At 44.5% G+C, this 23287-nt stretch overlaps 2 protein-coding genes across 2 annotated transcripts in view; both read left to right on the forward strand.

Annotated features, from left to right (window-relative positions):
• The window catches only part of LOC134285187 (uncharacterized), a 316349-nt gene that overhangs the window by 103681 nt on the left and 189381 nt on the right, over positions 1 to 23287 (forward strand). The gene's annotated exons all lie outside the window — the stretch shown is intronic.
• LOC109423025 (uncharacterized) lies at positions 9597 to 20831 on the forward strand. The gene is made up of 3 exons (XM_029852487.2): positions 9597 to 9718; positions 9784 to 10389; positions 20391 to 20831. Exons 1-3 carry the CDS (start codon positions 9611 to 9613, stop codon positions 20772 to 20774), a joined length of 1098 nt encoding a protein of 365 aa, XP_029708347.1. The 5' UTR covers positions 9597 to 9610; the 3' UTR covers positions 20775 to 20831.

The raw sequence follows: 23287 nt of genomic DNA on the forward strand, positions 1-23287 counted from the left end.
CTAAGGTGGCGCAGATAAACATTGCAAACCACTGGTTGTCTCTTCACTCTTCTGGTGTTCTTATGCAACTAAAATAGTGACGTCACTATTTCAGTTCCATAAGAACACCAGAAGAATGGAAGAGACAACCAGTGGTTTGCAATGTTTATCTGCGCCACCTTAGTAAAATGTATTCTCCTTGCGCTGCAAGTCGAGTTGACTCGTTCCACTGCTACAGCACAATACCCACCAGGATCGAACAGCAAAAGCAATGTTTGCAACAGATGACGATGGTCTTCCATTCTGCAGTGGCGGCGGCGGCGACGGCGGCGACGGCGACGACGGCGGCGGTGGTGTTGGAAATATTCTTTCATCTTCGGTTGATATAGCACTCGACAGGCTATTTGATTCGAACTAAATTGTTCCGCACTGGTCTCGTAGACGTCACACTTTTCAAAGACCATTGTTTGTACGGAATTTGTTTTGCACTCTGATTCGCTCTTTGGTACTTTTGCAGAGATTTGATTGCTCCCATGGATTGATGATGTCAGAGACCGGGTGCTCACGTACGAATCAGCTGTAGGAGAATCAGCTGATACTATTATGGTGATCTTTCCGCACCCTTGATACGACGTAGACTCTGGCTCATCGTTGATGACGCTTCGCGGAACAGTAGCTTTCTTCGACAAAGGTTTTGTTTGCGAAGGCTGTTTGGAAGAGTCTGCTTTATTCGGATTCGATGCTCTAGTGCAGTCATTTTTCGGCTGGGTTTTGTCACCTACCGGAGCCGGCTCCACTACCGCTTCCTCGCTGACCTTACACCCACTGTGTTGCCGTAGTACTGCTTTCTTCTTAGCGCTGAAATCCGACTTCATTTTCCTTGCAGCCCTTTGGAATTCCTCTTCAATTTTCACCAGTTCTCGCTGGTATTCTTCTTCGATGCGGCGCTCCTCATCTTGATAATATTTTCGCCACAACTCACTCTGCTCTTGGTGATGCTTCCGCCATAGCTCGCTCTTCTCTTCTAGAAGAGAAAGTTCTATTTCGAACGTACTTTTCATGGCGGGATGCTTCTGGTAGGTGAATTAGATATATTGAAGTTTGTTAGGACGTCAGTCGCTCTCGGAACCAGGAAACCATATCGCCAGCAGCTTTCACTTGAAGCAGCTTCAATACTGCAATTTTATTGAATATTAATTACATTATAATAGATTACATTTCATTTACCATCTTACTATCTAGTATCCGTTCTCGAGACAGACAATTAATCCTAACCGCAGTGCAGTTCCTACCGGGCGCACGAACTGAATTACACTGCCCAACCGATCGATTATTTGCAGCGCCGGCGCTTGTAGTCGTCTACCTTGCTTCAGTGTTGCCGGTTTCACTAACACCAAACGTACCACATCTGTACGCAAGAAGACCCCGTTTACTTTGGCGACCACGAAGCCCTCATAGGTAGTAGACACCAACTCCTGCACGGGGTATTTACCCGTCGTCCATATCGCCGCCATTTTCCTGGTCCCATCCGAGGCCCAGTTGCCGTTGCCGGCGGGTACTCGGTATGGGTCCGAAATGATGGCGATATCCGTCTCCCACTCAGAAACCGCCTGACAAAGCAGTTGCTGAGCCGCATCACAGTGGTTCAGGTTCAACTGCGTTACCTGCACTGTGATTTGTTGCTCACTGCGGCTTTCTTAAAGGCCGGGCACCCTGGACCACCCATCGCATGTCTGTTTTTCGAGGGTTTCCCGGTACAGATCATGCAGATGGGCGGACTCGTGCAGCTTTGGGCCTTATGACCTTCAGCGCCGCATCGCCTACACAGTTTGCGCCTGTCGGGGCCTTTGCAGTCCCACGACTTGTGTCCTGGTTCCAGACACCTGAAGCAAACCTCAGGTGGCTCGTGGAATGTCAGGTGACAAACACACCAGCCCACCTTAATACTCCCTACTTTAACGGACTTTTTAACATCCGCCACAGGTAGCTGAACCAGAGCTATCTGTGTCCCTGCTGGCCCCTTCCGCAGCCTGACGACTGTGGCGGCCACCTGAACATCGCACTGTTGCCGCAGTGCCGTGACGAGCTCTTCCGCTTCGGTGATCTCGTCTAGGTCTTTGACCTTCAGAGTCGCCTCGTGCGTAAGAGCCCTCACCTCCACTCCATCTCCAAGGACCTCTTCTGCCAGCCTCTTGTAGGCGGCGCCCTTGTGATCCTTCTGGCGCTTAAGCTCCAGGATCATTTCGCCCGTACGAGTACGTCTGATACTGCGTACGTCGGCTCCAAGACCCTCGAGCTTGGCGTCGCACCTCATCGCCTTCAAGACGTCCGAGTATTTCGACTGTTCGGTCTTGATGACGATAGCGTCACCTTTTTCGCGCCTGGCACCTGCCTTCCTACGCCTTGGCTTGGCGACCTGCACTTCTACCTGCGGATTCCCCTTCTTCTTCCTCTTCCGCTCTACCTTTGTCCAAGGAGGGTCCTCTCCTTGGATCGCCCTGCTCTGTGGCTGCTGAGGGCCCACCATTGGTCGCAACCCCTTGCTCCCATCATTCCGGGACGGGCCAGCCTTTTCAGGCCCACCCTTCCCAGCTTTCCGGGAACCCTGGCTGGGGTCCGACTTTCCAGCGTTACCACCGGCTTTCGGGGTTATTATACGCCTGGCCTTGCGGGCGCCGCCAGACAGCTCCTCACCTGACGGCTGCCTCGCCCGCTTCTGCGAATGCTTGTCGCTTTTGTCGCGAGCATTCGCTTCCACTCTCTTCGGACTACCCGCGAAGGAGAAGGCCTCCGTTTGTGTAAACTTAGACGCTTTCTCCTTTGCGGGTTCCGCCGCTGCTGCAGCCAGCAACGCAACCGCGTGCTCCTGCTTGGCATTATCGACAGACGCCCTAAGTCGAAGCAAGGCCGTTTTCAGGTCCTTGCTTATATTCGACTTAGTTGTCGCAAAGTCAATAATTTTGCCGAGCTGCTGCTCAGCTACCTCAAATGCGGGCCGTCCTTTTTCTGCAGCTTGGCTGATGGCCCTCAGCAACCATGCTCCGTCCATGACCTCCGCCGGCTGGCTTGCCGTGGAGTGGACAGGAGCTCCCACGCTTGAGCTGCGTAAGCAGCTTCCAGCACCTGACTCCTCGCTTCTCCTTGTAGGAGACCGCATCAACCCGCTTCTTGCGAAGGGGTTGATCGCACCGCTACTTCCACCTGTATTTTGATTTTTAAGATTTTTACTCATATTTGATTCCCACGAGTTGCACGAGAAATAATGTCCACCACGCCAGAGCTCTGCATTAACGCGGTAAGGGACAGCATACTGTGGGGGGTGCCCAGGTACCCCACAGGCTCCGTTAAAGATCGAGCATCTTTTTCACCCCCTCGATCACTCATTCCTCGGCACGGGTCGCTTGACACCTTGAATTGGGGTTAGTAGTCCTATTCTTAGCCGGCAACTACGCGAACCGTCATCTAGAAACGCTAATGTGTTCACCTGACCGTTCTTTCCGAAAAGAGTTACTGGTAGAACTCGGAACAACGTTGATGTGTTGATTGACCGGTGAACCGTAACCGTTGCGCTCGCCGGGTTTTGAAGTCTTTCCGCCGGTGGGTTGTTGGAATGCAGCAGACGATTATGTTTCTTCTGGCAGCCGCCGATCCCGCATACTTCTCCCTTGCAAGGCCATCGTGTGTGTGGTGTTAGACAACGACGGCAGAGCTGGTTTTCCTTCACTATTTTCCACCGATCGTCTACGGAAAGTTTCTTGAAGGACGGGCATCCTGCTGCTTGGTGAGTTTTAGCCCCACAAGCTGGACACGCCTTGCTGGTAAACACCTGCTTGTCCACCGGTCTCGTAGATTTTGACGAAGCTCTCCAATCGGTGAACGTGTTTTCGCCGTTGCTTCCTTCGCCTTCGATCGATGATGAGTTTGCGTTCACGTATGCCTTCTCTTTGATCCGTCCGTCCTTGGATGGCTTCTGCGAGAATGCACTGTAGCATGTCACACTGCTGGTGGCGGATACGATTTTTCCCATGTATTTGCCGAACTCACTGAGGTTCACCGCTGGTATCTGTTCCTGGTGAAGAGCCCAGCTAAGTTTGACGTTAGCCGGTAACTTGTCAACCATTTCTTGCAACAGCATGGGATTAGACAAGTGCTGCTCCAATCCGATAGCCTTGAGGTGCCCGCACAGATTCTGTACCGCAAGACCGAAATTCACAAGCGTTTCTAGTCGGTCCGCCCTTGGTGCAGGAATCTCACGGACCTTGGAAATCATGTTGTGAATGATGTGTTCAGGCCTCCCAAACAACGTTTGCAGCGTAGAAATCACTTGCGGTACTGTGGACGGGTGTAGAAGAAAGCTGCTAACCGCTTCCCTGGCTTTACCCTTGAGGCTTCTTTGCAAACGGAGAAGATTCTCCGAATTGGAGTATCCACACGCCTGAGTGGAATGATGATTGCTGCTGCAGCAGAGTGGCCTATCCACCGGGTCTCCAGTGAATACCGGCAACTCCTTCGATACTACTTGTCTGGTAGCCAGCTGCTGCGACGACGGACCCTGTTCCATCGGTTGGAACTCGTTGCTCGGTATTGGTGCATTCACAACAAACGAATTTAGAAACGGACGACCTTGTTGACCATACGCAACATGGGGGGGTAGAGATAGTGGACTTTCTGGCACATTGTAGTTGCTACGACCGCCGATAGGCGTGTAAATGGGCGATGGGGCGTAGTTTTGATTGAAAGAGTGGTACGAATACGAGGGGCTAGTATTTATTGGCACATTGTGCAAATGATTTGGAATAAAGTTGTGGTTACTCACCGGTGGCATGATGGTACAATGGGCTGTGGGGGCGTTACCTACGTTCACGGTGTGGCGCAACGGTGGCTGCTCGTTGATCGTCGCTGTTGGTTGGTGATGATTTCCAGAACGACGTCCGACCGGATGGGATTCCGGATCACCAATACGTCCACTGGTTGGTGGTTCCCTTTCCTTCAGAAACTGCTGCTCGATTTCCCGCAGTCGATGCAACTCGTCCTGAACTGCGGCCAACTCCCGTTGCTTCCGTTCTTCTACCAGCGCTTGGTCACGCTCCCGCTGCTGAAGTTCTTCTTCCATCGCTCGTCGGATTTGCTGTTCATCTCGCCGCTGGATCTCCATCTGCTTCAGTTGGTTGGTGAGCTCCAATTCGCGCTTCCGTCGAAGATCGTTCTCCTTCTTATGCTCCGACTCCAGTTCCGTACACTTTCGTAGGCTTGCGGTTTCTGACCGCCACCTCTCAAATAACGTTGTGCTGCGTACTACCTTCGGCACTGCCCCAGTTGTCGGTTTGACTGGGTTTGGCTCCTCCAAAACTTGGTCGTACATCCGAGTGTTCACCGGTGAAATCGGGTGGTAAGCGCTGCGTCGAGACAACGTCCCGTCGATACCGACTGCGCCTTCTTCCTCATCGTCGACCGTGTCTCCGATCGTTATGCTGCCAATGGTCTCGACGTCGATGGCCGCAGCTAGCTGGTCCGCTAGGCTCGGCGCATGATTGGTATTTGCACCAGTTGCTTTCTTCTGGGTCAGCGGGGTTGATTGCAAGTTTACGGCGGGAATGTTACCGGCGGATGAATCAGACGGTCGCTGAATGGAATCCGTAACATTTACTACGACCTCGGAAGGACCGGCCACTGCTGCGCCTTGCGCTCTTACCCAGCTTTCAACCCTGCTATTCCGATTGTCGCTGCCAGAATTGCTCCCATCATCTTCCTCGGCGTCCGCTTGGCTCAGCAGGTCATACTTTCGCGCAATAAACTGCCGCTGTCGCTCAAGCTTTTCCCTCCTAGACCTTTCTGCCAGCGATTTCTCCTGTTCGATCTGTTCCCGTTGGATTTCTTCCTCCAATTGCCTCTCCTCCTCCAGCCGCTGTAGCTCACGGGCTATACGAGCTTGTCGTGCACTGGACGAACTCAAACGACCGGACATTGATCGCGCTGGGGGGAGAAACGGTGGTCGGGCACAAGAAAAACACACAAACGGTCTCCCATGAACCGTTTCGGCAGTCACATTGGCACACGAAAAATGATAATAGCGTTGACAATCTCGGCACACTATCATAGGTTCGACATTGTTCAGCCGATCACATCCACCGCAGTCGAAAGCATCTGCTCGCACAGTGGCTGCAGCCACGTTGTAATTATCTGCGGATGAATGGGCCGTTTGTTCGACGCTGACTTGGAGGTTAGCTTGCTGTTCCCGCAAAGCTCTCGCCTGAGATCTTGTCTGGCGAATGTCGGACCTCCGCGACATGGTTTTAATATAATTCTTCGAGAATTTGTTGCTAAACGTTCGGATTCTCCGAAGCAAACTCGATTTTTCTCGATAGTTAGCTCGAAGCTGAAATATATTTTTATTATTATTAATTGCATGAAGAACAATATTAGAATATCACTTACAATTAATCTCCTCACAAATGTACTATTCAGCAACAAATACACTTTTTAATTCAAATAGTTTATGGAAACCTAGATTAAGAATGAATTTAGATTAAGTAGTAACAAATTCTAGGTTTAAGTAGCAATAAATTCTTACGTTTTACGAACTATAAATTATCCACAACGTTCATGTGCTTCCTACTGTTGTATCTACTAACGAATGGTGTTTGGGCGAACAATGATACGGGCTCTATTGCATGTTGTGTCCGTGTAGGTACGTTTTATCCGCAAACAGTGAAGCTCTATTGCAACCATACGTGGATGAACGCTTAAGGGTATGCGTTATTCCTAACACATGTCGTGCGACATATCAAACTTCATGATTTCGAATGGCTGAATCAGAAACGATACCCTGAAGTCTGTATCAACTAATATAGCCACCTCGGAACATTTAGCACAGGTTCCACGGGGGTGTCATCGAGAACATTTCTGGTTTGCAAGCAAATCATGCCATGCGACGTATCAATCTTCATAGTTTCTAGAGAATGGGGCAGAAAAAAATGACTGAAGTATGTATCCACTGATGTGGCCGCCTCGGAACACTTGGAACAGGTTCCGCGGGGGCCTCTCAAACAAAATAACACACGAAAAAATCACTTTTAGTCATTTGGCAAAACAGACCCCTTTCCCACCCCCTGACCTCAGTACAATCCGGAATATCTCCGGAATGGTTCCGGATACCACATGGCCACTTGGGTGTAATAAACTAGCACCAATTTATGATCGATTGAGAGCGACTTCAAAAAAATCGAATGAAAATTGACGAAATGTCAGCATTTTGAAAATGAGATGTTGGGGGTCGGGTACGTGAAGGTTAATGGAGGTACTACATTTCATGGATTCTCTGGAGATTTCAGGGGATACCAGGATGTCTCAGGGGCGTTAAAGAGGATCTCAGGGTCTTCTCCTGTAGTTTCAGGGGGTTCCAGGGAGTTCCAAGACGCTCCAGAGGGTTTCAGGGACGCTTCAGGGGGTCGAATGATACCAGGTCTGCCGTAATTCTGCAAAGTGACGTAAGCGCCATTCAAAATGTCGATATTTCTTGGTACATTATATATAATATCTGGTGTAAAACTAACACTGTGGGATGCTTGCTGTATTAGAATGCAAGATCTAGTCGTATTCTATCATCTATGGAAGGAAATTTAGAGGATGAGCAAGAGTTTTATGAAATAGTAGCTGTCCCGGCAAACTTTGTCTTGCCAAGCTGTACTGGTTTGACAATTGTAGGGCTCAAAACAGCACCGCACTCTAGATTGGTTTCAATCGGGTTGATTTTCTTCCCAGATCATGAAATTCAGGATTTTGTAAATTTTCTTCATTTTTGTTCATTTTTGTAACTTTTTTTTTTACATATAAACACAGCCACCATGAATACGAATCTAACCATGCAAGAGTCATTCTGATCGATTCAGCCGTTCGTAAGTTTTGTTGCCTCAAAGGGACTTCAAACTCATTTATATATATATAGATAAACAAAAAATGGGCAAAAACTATCAATGTCGCTTACGTCACTTTGCAGAATTACGGCAGAGGTATTGCAGGCAGAGGGTCTCAGGGGCTTCAGGGACGCATCGGGGGATCTCAGGTGATTCCAGAAAAGTTCCAGATGATCTCAGGGGTTTTCAAAAGCTTTCAAGGTGGTCTCAGTGGGGCTTCAGGGGCGTTTGAGAAAGTTTTAGGGGGTTCCAGTGGTGGGCCTTAGGGGCACTTCAAGCGGTCTTAGGAGGTTCCAGGGAAGTTCCAGAGGGTCTCAGAAGCATTTCAAGGGTTTTTGGTGCGATCGTGAAGTTCAAGGGGGTATCATGAGATCTTATGCGGGTTTTATGGGAATAAAAGGGGGTCACAGCCTACTGAAACCCCCCATGAAGTCCTCTGAAACTCCCTTGAGATCCCCAGAAACATCTCTGAGGCCCCATGGAACCTTCCCGAGACCCCCTGAAATGCCCCTGAGACGCACTGATGTCCCCTGGAACCTCTTCAAACCTGCTTAGACGACCTTGAGACCCCCTTGAAAGTCACTGAGACCAGAGACCACATGGTACCACTGACACGCCCAGGGACTCCCTTCTTGAAATGCCACTGAGATCCCCGTGTATCCTTCTGAAGACATTTGAGATTCCTCTGAGATCCCCTGAAACACCCCTGAGGGACCTGTAGTCCTCTAGATCCCTCTGAATCCCTCTGAGACAACCCTGAATCCCCATCGGACCCCATCGAAGGACTCTGGAAACTTTTAAACGTCCCTGAGACCTCCAGGTACCTATCTGAAACCCGCTGGAACCACCAGATACGCTTCTGAGATCGCCTGGTACCTCCAAGCAACCTCTTGGTTTCCTATGAAGCGCCCCTGCAAACACCTTTGGATCTCCCCTATAAACGACCCCTAGCCTCCGATGCCATAGTTACCGTTCCATTATAACATTTTCTATCGCATAATATTGGTTCTGACTTGGGTTCTGAATAGTTGTGTGGGGTATGAAAAATTTAAAGTGCATAAAAAGAGGTTTTAGTGTTGTACTAGTTCAAAATCTAATCTCCTCAAACCTTGCCTACTAATCAGATCCGAAAGCCTTCTTCTAGGCCTTCTCTTTACCTTTTCAACAGATTTAGACTCCAAAACACATAAGAGTCCTCATGTGCCCTCCCATTCCGCTAGCTACCGTTTTGGTTTACCCAGCCATCTGGGTCTCGACCTTGGTCTCGACAGAAGTGCTTGAGAAAAGAAAACACCTTGGAATGCCAAAAACGCAGTAGGCAAAACAAAGTTTGAGGGGACATCAAGTTCATGTCTGGGTTCATGCCGAAATGTCAACCACTTGTTGCACTTAAAGCTGGAGCAACTAGTGGGAACACGTGGGAATGTGGCAACCTGTGTGCTGATGGCACCAGATTCTTTACTGCCATACTGCGCAGGTTCTATGAAAATCGCGATCACTCTGGTAACTGCAGGTGTCATAAGCATCGAACAAAATAAACAACTTTCTGTTACTATAGGGCACTGCATTGTTTTGATTTTGTATGGGATTTTGACGTTTCTTGGCCTTGTTGTTTACAAAATGTTTGTGAGAGTGAAAGAGAGGGAGAGAATTTCATGCAGTGCCCTATACTCATACTATATTTCTAACTGATTATTCATTGAATCAAGTTTTCAATAATGTCTGACAAACATAAAATAAGACGTTCCAAATATGAATCAAGTGACCGCGCCATCAAAGAGGAAATGAAGAAATTTATCGAGGATTTTGAAACCCGGTTCAAAATGGTATTCCTTTGAAAATTTAACAAAATATTTAAACCTATTACGTAATTACTGTACATATCTCGCAGAAGCTTCAACACCACCCGATAGACTCGGATCTCACCCATGTAGTTCCTCGGCGAATGTACGACAAGGCGTCCAAGATTGTTCGCCTCCAGCCGTACGACGACAAAGAGTTCGAGGAAATTGTCAAGTGTCGCTTGAAGGAAGCCTTCCGCTACTACAGCATTGAGACCAAAGATTCCGATAGTCTTAGTCCGGAAACGGGCGACGACGCCGAAGATGGTGACCGCCTGTCCAAGTTTGAGCTTAAAATTGACCCAAAGACGAAGCCAAGGGAGCTCAAACTGAAGGAGGTCAACTGGATGGAAAACTTTCTGAAGAAAACTCGCAAGGAGCGCATTCAGTGGCAAACGAAGCTGTACAAATCGGACAAGAAGCTGCTGGAGAAGCCACTGTTCGAGCAGGTGGAAGAGTTGATTGACCTCGGGGCGCAGGATTTTGCCGAGTGGCTGAACACGCTGGGCGCGGAAAAGTCCAACATTACGAAGGACATTATCAAGCAGCTGTTCTCGATCGGAGTGGAAGGGGACGCGGCGAAGGCGCTCTACGTGGAACCGAAAGAAATCCGAGCCATTCCGGTGGAGGTGGCGCGCGACTGGAATTTGCATCATGTAAGTAGAGTTTTTTTTTGTTTTGGAGTAGTGGGTTTCAACTCAATTGCACCGCACTTATGCTATGGCTGCAAGGTGCAATAAACTTGAATCCTTCTAGTTGGTTTGAGCAAAAAAAAATCGTATGAAAACAGGCAAGTTTATTTTAACGATTTCCTGGAAATCTTAAAAAAGCCTTTAGAAATTGATTCAACGATTCACTTTAAAAAAATCTCAAAGGATTTCATTAAGAATCCTTCACGAATGACAAATTCTTTTAAGAATCTTCCAGGAAGCTAAGGACTGTTCATTAAAGAAAGTAGACACCTGTTTTTCAATAGAAAATATGTATTTTCGAACAAATCCATAAGTTTATTTTTTTTATAAATGTCAATCAACATGTGGCCAAATTCACGTGAGTTTGAACATTTACTTCGCTTTTCGGAAGAACGCTCGGACTTCCCTATTGATACCTCTCATTAGATTTTGCACAACTTTCTCCGTAGCTTTTCGTTGTGCCGCAGGCCAAATTTTTTTGAATCAATCAACAGAGCTTGCTTCTCTTCCATCTTTCTTAAGATGCCGTTTAATTATTGTCCAGTATCTTTCCACAGGACGCTGTTCAGAGAAGTTTTGTGGATTTTGCCATTTTTCGACAAAATCGACTTTTTCCGTCTTGAGCATCTCTAGTGTAGAAGAAGCGTAATAAGCGGATGCCAGATCCGCCTAAAACAAAAGAGGATCCGTATGTGTTCGGTAGATAAGTAGAAGTCGATTTTTGATGCATTCCTTTCTGTTATTTTCACCGTTGATTGTTCCCGTTGTGAAATACGAAGAACTCTTTAAGTCACATGAACAATTGGCTTGCCACACTAAAAACTTTTTCCCAAATTTTTCAGTTCTGATGTACCCTACATCATCCGGCACATCTATCCCCTGCTTAGCGTTAAAAAATTGCGGTCCCGGAAGTGTATTAGTAAGCAAATTCTCGAAACGACAACTTTTTGGAACACCATTTGTGCAGAATTAATCTGCTAGTCGCGAATCTAATACGACCTATCGCTCGAAATTTCTTACTTTTTCCGTTTTCTTTGAATGTGTTGCCGAAGTGAACAATGTTTTTACACACTGAGCAAAAATTCACAATTTTTTGTTTAGTTTTAACTCTAAACTATTGGTAAACAGATGTCCACTTTCTTTAATGAACAGTCCTTATGTGGTACGTGATCGCCCAGCAGAATAGAAGGTGAAAGTTGCTGCGGTGATCTGAATTGTCTGAGGATGGCTGAAAGAAAAGAGTAGGCCGAAACGTCAGACAGATAAAAAGCGTGTTTTCTTTGGCTCACCGAAAAATATCAATAAAAATGATAAAAAATAAGTCCTTATGTGTCAATCGTGGATTTCATTAGAAATTCTTCCTTTTTTCCATAGTATCATATGTTTACAATTTTACAATTTAATTATTTCGGTACGCAGTGGGGTGGCGATGCTTGGTTCGTTGAGTGGCGGTGGGTGGCGGTGGGTGGCGGTAGGTGGTGGCGGTTGGCGTTACTAGGCAGGAGGAGGCGGATGAAATAAAAAAAAATGCGTGTGTTGCATTAGAATTGATTGAACTTGTTTGAGCATATGCGTATTCGCGTGCAGCTCCCAGTGAGACGAATCTCTTTGAAGGGAGCTTTTAACGACGGTTTGCAAAGATTACACTGGATTCACATATTTATAGAATATATCTCGAGAGTTGATTTTTAATCCATAAAATTATACGATGTTTGAATCGACGGGGATTTTGTTCGGTCCTTATCTGCATTGGCAAGGTATTATATGTTGTTTTGCCATAGTATCTATAAGACTTCTTCCCGTATTCGGTATTTGGACGGCTAATAATTAGGGCTGGCGGATTCCTTGCTTCGTAGCGATGTGAAGTGCGTGGGAACTCTTGGTTATGAAGTACGGATGGATTGTTTAACAGGTTCTGAATTTGAACTAATGTCTGCAGATCTCGTAAAGCAGCAATTGGTAATACTGATTGATCAACCTCTGAATACAAATCAATGGTTGAATACAGCCTTGGTTTTTTGTAGATCACTTTCAGACAACGATTTTGAATCGTTTGAATCAACTTAAGTTTTGCTTTGCCAGCTGCACCCCACACTGATACAAGGTAGCTGATTTTCGATTGGACGAAGGCATGATATAGTAGCAGCAATTGTTTCTGTGGTACAAATTTGGATATTCTCCATAATAGTCCGCATGTTGTATTGATAGTGTTACGAAGTTTTCCAATGTGCTCACTCCAGGACAACGTAGAGTCAAGTGTTAGTCCCAAGTGCTTGTAGCTTTCGACCTCTTCGATCACAGTAGAGTTTACCGTGAGGTCAAAGGTCCTGGTAATGGTAAGACGGGGCGAGTGGAACAAGATGTATTTAGTTTTGTTCAAATTCAGTGAAAGTAGGTTTTCAGAAAAGACCTCCTCAAGTTTTTCCAAATCTTGCTTCATCAAATGTATGATTTCGAAATGTATGATTACGTCGTTAGATATGTACGATATAGAAGTGTCGTCGGCAAATAAACAAGGTTTCCCATGCAGCGGAAGCCGTGGTAAGTCGTTTATGTAGAGTAGAAACAGAAGTGGGCCCAGATTACTGCCTTGGGGCACTCCTACTGTTAGATTCCTGTGGCCGCTGGTCTTTTGTTGCATCGTCACGTATTGCGTCCTTCCAGATAAGTAGCTATGTATCAACCTGTTTGCAGATCCCCGTATACCATAATTATCGAGTTTGTGTAAATAGCAAGACTTGATGGTCGATCGTATCGAAAGCTTTTTTGAGGTCAAGAAATAGAACTCCAACTATTTTTCGGTTATCCATTGCATCGTAGATATCATCGACTACTTCACTGGTTGCAGTCAACGTATTCGAGCCAGCACGAAATCCATACTGATGATGATAAAGGACATCGTGCATTCCAAAAAAGTCGGTAAACCTCTCAACAAGAAGCCGTTCGAGCACTTTGTTGAAAATGGAAAGAACAGAAACGGGTCTGTAGTTTGACGGGTCCTTCTTAGAACCAGATTTATAAATTGGAATCACTCGAGCAGCCTTCAGATATTTCATTTCAACTTCATTTATAAAAATGATGAAGAGCAATGGCCCAAGATTACTCCCTTGTGGAACTCCGGATATATTGGTGAAAACTGCAGATCGAGCGGATCCAATTTCAACACACAGTGCGCGGTCGGTGAGATATGAGCTAAACCAGCAGACGAAGGGCGATGACATACCAATTTTTTTCAGCCTAGCTAGTAGAATGCCGTGATCTACTCTGTCAAAGGCAGCTTTGAGATCGGTGTATACAGCATCGACTTGAAGTCCAGAATCCATGTTACGGAGACAAGTTGTAACAAAGTCTACTAAATTTGTCGATACGGAGCGCTTAGGGAAAAATCCATGTTGATCCTGGGATATATAGTTCTGGCAGCTAGCAAAAAGTGAATCATTGATGATTATTTCAAAGACCTTAGAGTAAGCGCAAAGCGATGTGATACCGCGATAATTTTCGACGTTTGATTTGTCTCCTTTTTTGAAAACCGGAAACATAACGGAATCTTTCCAAGCAGTGGGAAATTTGCTCTGCTGCAAAGATGCATTGAAGAGCACAGTCAGAGGGTGGATGAAAGCTTCAGCACATTTTACAATCAGGCTTGACGGAATGCCATCCGGACCCGCTGAGTAGGAAGTTTTCAATTTTCCAATGGCAGATTCGACGTGACGGGTTGTTATGCTAAAAGTGAGTTATATTATTGAGTTGCAGACACTCCGGGAGGAAAGCTACGTACTGCTGAAGCAAAATCTTCATTGAGTTTTGTGTGATCAACTATTATTTTTTCCAAGGTGCGGTTGCTAACGACTCTAGAGTTCTGAAACGTGGTCACTAATGTCCGAGAATATTGTTTCATTTAATACATGTTGAAGTAGTGACTCGGAACAAGTAACATGATCGAGGATATTATCGCTACTAGGTCTCGTTGTGTACGTGTTTGTAACTTTAAAGTTGTAACAGTTCAGTATATGTATTAAGGTAATCATCTACTTCTCCGTTGTTTGTTTGATTAACGGGTAGATTGACATCACCGACAACTACGCACAAAGAACCCTGTTTACTTGATGACAGAATTGCATCCAAAAGCTCAAGAAATTGAGATGTGTTGAAAGATGGTGGTCTATACATAGCGTGAACATCGAAATGGCTGCCCTTTAGCATAATGCGTAGGTGGATGCGATGGAATCCCCAAAACTGTTCATTTGAAACTTCTTGATACAACAGAGATTGGCGAACGTAGACAGCTAGACCTCCACCACCAGATTCAGTTCGGCATGAAAAGACCGCATTATAACCGTCGATGTTGTACAGTTGGCAACAGTTCTCCTCTAGCCAAGTCTCTCCGATAACTACAATATCTACCACTCCAGCATAAACTGACAAGAACTCTTTGACATAGTCTAGTCTCTCAAGTGATTTCATACTTCGAATGTTGAGTTGAAGGATTCTAATTGATACACGGTTCGATACATTTGCTAGGTTTTTATTCAGATCAAATACAGAATTGAAATAATGATTTTTGTTATCGAGTATGGAAAAATATCAGTGACAACAAATTAAGAAAAACAATCAACCCAATACACGTTTTGCTGCTGGCCCTTGTGGTGACGGGGTTGAGCTGGTGCCGGATGTATTCAGTAGACGCTTCTGAGATACTTTCGAGAGTCCTTCAAGGTCCTTGCTAGAAGATATTTGTTCCACTTTCGCTCCATCATGACGTTTGACCAAGACTTTTCCATCTCTGCCCATCCAAACATATTTGAGATCCAATGAAGCTTGTAGGTCCTTGGTTTTCTTCAAAAGATCTTTCCCGTAAGATGTGATTTCATCACGAATAGTAATCCGATTCGCTGATCCAACAAATGCCTCACAGACAGCTGACGCCAGCAAAACTCCATAGGAACGTTTTTTCTCGAAAAATGCCTCCTTAATGTTTTCGTCCCTGAAACACACGATGATCGGAGCTGTAATTCTACCGACATTTTTGCTCGGAATTCGCCTAGCTTCAGTGATGCCTTCGACACTGCATGGTGCACCTACATCGTTCATAATGTTATGCACCAACTCCTTGGTATTCTCGTTCGCCAAAGTAGGAACTCCTAGAATAATAGTGTTATTTGTCAGCAGAGAGCGATTTCCTCTATCCAGTTCGAGTTCTAGGTGATTCACAGTCGATGCCAGTTGATCATTCGGGTCCCGTAGCACATTGATATCCTTCCACAACTTAGTGTTGTCTCGCTTCAAACCACACACTTCCTCTTTGAACGCAGTAAATCCTGACTGAAGATTGTCGAACTGGTTAGCCAAAAATGCTTGAGATTCTTCTATTTTCTTGTTGGTTTGCATTAGAGTTCTCATAGATGCAGCCACTTGAACCCTAGTTTCCTCAAAAGCAGATCGAGATATCATCGTCTCCTGCTTGATGTCTTGCACAGATTTGGCCAGTAACCGTAGTTCTGCAATAACGTCGACATCGCCACTCGATTTTGCTTGGCTACGATTTTGCATATCGAGACATTCGATAGAACAGAAAAAAGGTTTTTTTCTTAGCTTTGGTGATTGCGTTTCCATAAAGCTTCTTGCAACGAAAGTGGCAGCTTTTGTTGCAATACTGGCATTCGATCACTCGCGACGGATCAACCACAAATCCAACTGACGACACGAAGTGTTTGACGGACTTATACACGCAGAAACCTACCGAACAATGACGACGAACAATGAACCAGATTGTTGATCGATGATGATGATCGCCAAATGATGTAAATACCTACAACCGTTGTATGCTGTTTTTTTTAAATACCTGACCAGATCACGGAGCAATCCGTCAGATCACCGGAATAACGATGAGACCCCAGCTGCCTGTCCCAGATTCACTTTACCGCTTGATACAGGAATTTTCGATGTAAGATTCCACGGATATTTGAATTTTAATTATGGGATCAAAAAACAGCCTATTTATCAGAATCCAGTGTTGCCAGACTTTCCCCAAATTTCTAGTGAGATTCCTTTATAAAACCTTTCATGAATTCCTTCAGAAATTCCTCCACAGAGACTACGGTGGTGCAGACGGCCGAATTGAAAGATCTCCATAATGGGCGATTGCCAGCCATCGCCATGACCTCTGCTGCTATGTCCTGCTGGGTTCCAGCAAAGATGTCCGATTAACAAGATGGCCGTGTGAGTGGGTTTTCGATATTAATCATAGGAAACATGTCTTTTTTGCGATTGTGCTGCCACGCAGGGTAGCAATATAGAACTACTAGGAGGCATTTTACAAAGCATACTGGGATTTTTTTTTATATAGAAACGCAAATGACATTTGATTTGTTTTTTTAGAGAAAGACGCGTGTTCAGTAACAGGGTTGGTTTATTACTAACAAGTTTTTCAGTAGTTGATTGGGTCTAAACATCTTGGTAACCAGGGTGGTGACTAGTCAACTGCTCCTACGATTCTACTCTTTACCCCCTCTCAGTTGAATGTCTCCAATCCAATCTTAGTCCGCAATGTACTTAGAGTTGGGGCTGGTAGGGGCTTGGTTAGGATGTCCGCCTCTTGCTGATGAGTTGGCACGTACACAAGCTTTACCTTTCCTTCTGCTACAGCTTCTCTGATAAAGTGGAACTTGACGTCAATGTGCTTCACGCGTTTAGTTTCCTCCTTCTCCGCCATGGCAATGGCCCCTTAATTATCCTCTTGTATTGGTACCGGGTACAAGTTGGATTCTCCCAAGTTTGTCAATAGTCCGCTAAGCCAAATTGTTTCGCTAATTGAACTGCTCATTGCAATATATTCAGCCTCCGTCGATGAGGGCCCATATAGCCGAGGCGGTAAACGCACGGGTATTCAGCATGACCATGCTGAGGGTGACGGGTTCGATTCCCGGTCGGTCCAGGATCTTTTCGTAAAGGAAATTTCCTTGACTTCCTTGGGCATAGAGTATCTTCGTGCCTGCCACACGATATACACATGCAAAATGGTCATTGGCAGAGGAAGCTCTTAGTTAATAACTGTGGAAGTGCTCATAGAACCAGGAGTGTGGAAGCTGAGAAGCAGGCTTTGTCCCAGTGAGGACGTTACGCCAAGAAGAAGAAGAAGAAGAAGAAGAAGAAGAAGAAGAAGATGACATTGCCACTGCGCGCTGCTTCTTGGATGACCATAGGACAGTACAGCCGAAAGCCTTGATCAGGAATCCAGATACACATTTGCGATCCAGCTCGTCACTAGCATAGTCAGCATCAACGAAAACTTTAATTGGTGGTTCATGCGGGTTTCTCTTGAATGTCAGCTTCATATCCTTGGTAGCTTGAAGGCAGTACTCGCTTTGCATGTTTCCAGTGATCCTCTCCTGCAGCATCCTGGAATCTTGCTAAGTAGCCGACAATGTAGCACAGGTCCGGTCTTGATCCCAGCATCAGAAACATCAAGCTGCCAACCAGTTCACGATACGGATAGCTGCATCCTCCAGTCGCTGGCCGTAACTGCAACTTTGTTTCAGCAGGTGTACTAGCTGGTTTACAATTCTCCATCCCGAAACGTGACAGGATTTTCCGGATAAATGCTTCTTGAGATAGATACATGCCGCCCTCATCTCGTTCAATCTTGATGCCCAGAAAATGATGGAGTTCATTCATATCTGTCATCTCGAATTCTTCTCTTAGTCGCTTCTTGATACTTTCTACGGCTCGTAAATCAGCCGCAACCACGAGTAAATCGTCCACGTAGATCACAATGAATGCTATGTTCCTTCCTTGTCCACGAACGTATACGCAATAGTCGTGCCGAGAGCGAACGAAACCCATGTTGAGGAGAACTTCGTTGAATCGACCATTCCAGCAGCGATGGGATTGCTTGAGACCATAGAGGGACTTCTTCAACAAGCACACCTGGGACGGCTGACCTTTTACCCCCTCTGGAACACGCATGTATACCTTTTCTTGAAGAACGCCATTGAGGAACGCCGTCTTAACGTCCATTTGGTGAACCTTCATATCTCGATGGGTCGCGACAGCCAGAATCGTCCGAATTGTTGAAAGTTTTGCTACAGGGGCGAATGTCTCTTCATAATCAACATGCTTCCGCTGCAGGTATCCTTTGGCAACCAAACGGGCCTTGTAGCGCTCAGGATTCCCGTCAGCATCCGTTTTCAATGTAAACACCCATTTGCTCGGAACCGGTTTCACTGCATCTGGGCATTTTACCATCGTCCAGGTTTGATTCTTCTCCAGGGACTTCAGTTCGTCATCGATTGCCTTCCTCCATTCCGTCTCGTGCGGATGTCCGTCAACCTCCGCGTAGCATGTAGGTACCTGTTGGAATTCATCAGCAGCAGAGAGGGCTCTATAAGGGGCAATAAAATCAGCAAATCAATCTGGGGTCCTGCCCTCCCGACCACTGGACCTCGGAACAATCTCCTCACAACTGTTCCCTTTTGATTGTGGTGGGAGCGCCGATGCACCTTCTTCACTGATATCTTCATCAGCAGGCTCGTACTCGTCTTCAGATTCGCAAGTTTCTGGTGTAGCGTTTCCAGGCTCGACTGCTTCGCGCTCTTCGTCGTTGGTCTCAAAGCGTGATTGCACCCGAAGAGCTAGTTTTAAGGCCACATTTGGCTTTCACGAATTTTAGTAATTTTTGCTCAACTCCTACATCATTGGTGTCAAAGAAGCAAATAACCAAAAAACATTGGAAAATATGATGCCGCTTTGAAAAATCCAACTTATTATGTATATTAGGGTGTTCCAGAACAAAATCCATCAAAAAATCAACTTTTTGAGGTTTTTCTGATTACAAATGTGATAATTACACATGTTTCCTTCAATTTTATTGACACACGTTGTTCGGAGAAGTTGTAGCAAACAAGTATAGCTTTCAATTTTTGCCGAAAGAATTAAGTTTTGACAAGTTTTAGTGTAGTTATGATTTTTTGAAGTTCAAAAATAGCTGAAAAACGCAAAATTGATTTGATGCACCTCTTAATTTTAATGGATTTGGCTGAAATTTTGACCAGTTACTTCTTTTAGGATGCCAATCAAAATATGGGGGTGGACTTGAGAATCAGAGAACATTTTTGAAAAGGTGGACAGGCCTAGTATACATCCTTGCCTCACTCCAGCAACGATCCGAATGGGATCGGACAGAGAGACTCTTGGAATTCATTCATTTGCTCCAGAATGATACGGAGCGTGACAATATAGTCCACAGAGGCTTTCAGGAAATTTTCTAGATATCTTCAAAAATTAGTCTAAGGATTCCACATATTTCTCTTAGAATTTCATTGAAAAGTCTTCCACAGTTTCAAATAAAAATCATAGGAAAATTTGGAAATTTTCTTAATTGATTATTTCAGAAACTTTTCCAGCGATTCCTTCTTCGAGTGGTCTCTCCACACATTTCTCTACGGAATTTCAAAAAACAAATATTTGGCCAAACAAGCCCAACAAATGACCAACACTACGTGAATCATAGCAACCTTGGGTAAAAGTCGGACTTCAATGGCAAATATTTGGCATAATGACAAACAGTCTAATGACACCTTTAAGCTTTCTTCAATAATTTTTCGAGGAACTCATTAAAAAATTTATTCAAATTTTCCAGGGGTTACTTGAGAAATTCCTTTGGGGATTATTTCAATTAATCCTTCAGAGACAACAAAAAAAATCCTCCAAATACTACTAGTTCTTGCAAAATATTTGTCCAGCTCAAGAAAATATTGCCGAAACTGATCCAGAAACAGATTCAAAAAACTGCAGCAATTTCAAACTAATTTCTGGGAAATGTATACATATACGTTTCCATTTTGGAAGCTTCATATTTTCTGTTATCCGAAACATATGCAAGTTTTTTTACTGTAGCATAAATATACCTACGCTTTATCCAGAAAGCACAACCACCCATTATCCATCTTCCCCCTCTATTCCCACAGATGGCACTGCAGCGCAAAATCGCCCAGGTGATGAAAAGCGACCGGCAGCAGGCGAAAGTTCGCGAGCGCCATGTGGCTTTCGGGCGAACGCTTCCGATGGACATGCGCCGTTTCAAACGTTTCGACGACATCGACGAGATTGTGCCCAACTTTCCGGACGAGGTCAAAACGTTCCAAAAGGTGTTCAAGGGCATTTGCCATCTGCGTTCGGTTAAGATTCTGGTGGACCATCTGAAGGAGCATCCGGAAATGCATCGGCCAAAGTATTTGGTCAATCAGGGAATGTTCAAACCGAAAGAGGTGAAGCCGAGCGATCATGTGCCGCTGTATAAGCATTACTTCAAGGGTTATCCGGCCTCCGGGAAGGATTTGAAATTGTCTTAGACAGAATGGCAACGTTGTAGAAAATATAAAACCCCTGCGTCTTCGTGCTCTTCATACTGTCATACATAAATTATTAATGAAAATAAATAGTTCAATTTATAGAATACTTATTGACTAATTGCCTTTCTCACTAGTAAGTAAAACTTCATAGAGGGTGGTTCATTTGGTTAAAATAAAATTCAAAAACAAATTTGATCAAATTTCATAAGATCAAATTTAAAATTATTCCACACTCAAAAGGTGTTCCAAAAATGTCGAATAAACAAGCCCAAATTTTGTATGAAAAAGTGCCCCGAACCTTTCATTTCGGTTTTAAGCTTTATCGAAAGCTTCCTGTTTTTTTATGTACGTACAGTTTTCAAGAATGCCGTAAAATTGGTGAGTGAGTGAATTGATCTTTACTCATCCATTCACTCACTTATCTTACGCAACGTTGTAGTAACAAAAAATCGACATTTCCTTTAGTTGCACAACGAAAAACAAGTGCCGAGACCTTTTGATAAACCCTGGTCGTGAGAGAGCTAGTTGATGAACAAGTTGGTGAATGAGTGGGATGAGATATTGAGTTGAGTTAATGAGTCTGTTAGTTAGTGAGTTGATGAGTCAATTGGTGAGTGAGTGAATTAATGGGTAAGTGAATTAGTTAATGAGAGTTGGTGAATAAGTAATTTAAGAAGTGAGTGAGGTAATGGTTATGAATTATTTCATGAGTGAGCAACGGAAGGAGTGAATTAAAGAATGAATGACTTAGTGAATGATTTTGCATTTGAGTTGATAAATGAGTAAGTTTGAAAGTTAATAGGCGAGAGAATTAATAAGTGTGAAATCTAAATTGTAAGCTAGTGGTAAATTTAGTAAGTAAATGAGGAAAAATAAGTGTGAATTGTGAACAGGTTGATGCGTGAGTTAGTGAGTTGGTGAATAAGCTGATGAATTACACAGCGTAACAAAAGTTAACCTTTTGTCTGTCTCAAGAGCAAACTTATGTGTCTCCGAAAGATTTTGGGCCGCTGAATCCGAATCCAGGCTCAGATTTGCTCCAACACGTCACAATTTTGAGCTATACCTCAATTTATAGGCCAAAATATGCGATTTTGGGCTTTTTCGACTGCAAGCCATTAAGCAAGGAAATATTTTTTTAAGCAATCAAAAGGATAATTGGTCAATTAACATCTAAATTAACGACTCATGCAAAATATTTCGTTTTACCAAATCGAATTTGATTGTTTTAGTTTGTGTTAGTGAATTAAACACCAAGTGGCTTGTGGCTTGATGACTGGATGAATGAATACATTTTGTAAAGTGAGCTTGGGAATGAGTAGGTTAGCGAGTAGGTGTGTTGGTAAGTGAGGGGGTTCTAGAGCAAGTGAGTTGGAAAATAAGTCATGTCGTCAGTAGCTGGGAATATTCTAGCTGCTGTGAATATTATAATTTAGATGTAAGAAAAGATAGCTCACTACACTGCCCATATTCGCATAGTCGATGTAACCACCATTGGCAATGCCACCGTACAAAAGCTAATATCTAACGCGTGTGCATATTTCAGGCCAAACATGTCTAAAGGTCCTATCTGCAGAAGAGAGACTCTCTTTGGTTTATCTCTCTTTCGTTAATATCTCAGCTGTTCATTTGAATTATGATTGACTCCTTGCATAGAACGATGGTCAAATCAATTGTCTTTTGATTTGTACTGCAAAAGTAGTTGAAAAGTTTACCATTACATTGCAATAACTGAAAGAGAAAGTGACTAAAGAGAGCCTCTCAAATGCAGATAGGACCTATTGAAATGTTCGGCCTGATTTGTGACCAGTTTTATTCAAAAGATCACAAGATCTAACCCTTATTTAGATGTCAACGCGGAAAAAATCTTGTACTTCATATTTATTCATTGCTTAAATTCCAAAAAAGTACAGTGGCACTTACATCGACTATGCGAATATGGGCAGTACATTCGTAATGAAGCCAGTTTTTCACAACGAAACGAAATAATGTATAACGTGGTAAAATATCTCAGCTTCCAACTCAATCTCAATGACTCCAACAGCCAGGGATCAAACAGATAGCGTTCTTTACGAGGCCAGCGGTGAAGCAATGCATCATAAAAATCTACCCGTCCGATCCGAGGTTTGAACGCTTCGATCCATGTTATGCTACCGCAAATTGCATGGGGTGGAGGGCATGAGAATCATTACCCTCTTACGGCATCTCCTACCTATACAATTTACTTGTAAACTTGTTTTAATGACAAATGCCATCTTCATAAATTATCATTCGTGGTCATTATAACTGACACACACACGCTTACTCACTAATTCACTCACTGACTCCCTTATTTACTCACTTACTCACTAATGAGCTCATTCATTAATTCACTCACTTTCCAGCTTACTCGCTCATTAAATTATCATCTCACTACATCACTCACTCATTCACATTGATTCACTAACAGACTCACTCATTCACTGCTTCTCTAGCTCACACACTCACTCATTTGCTCATCTGCTCACTCACTT

Source organism: Aedes albopictus, chromosome 1 (assembly GCF_035046485.1).
Source record: "Aedes albopictus strain Foshan chromosome 1, AalbF5, whole genome shotgun sequence".
Classification (NCBI taxonomy): domain Eukaryota; kingdom Metazoa; phylum Arthropoda; class Insecta; order Diptera; family Culicidae; genus Aedes; species Aedes albopictus.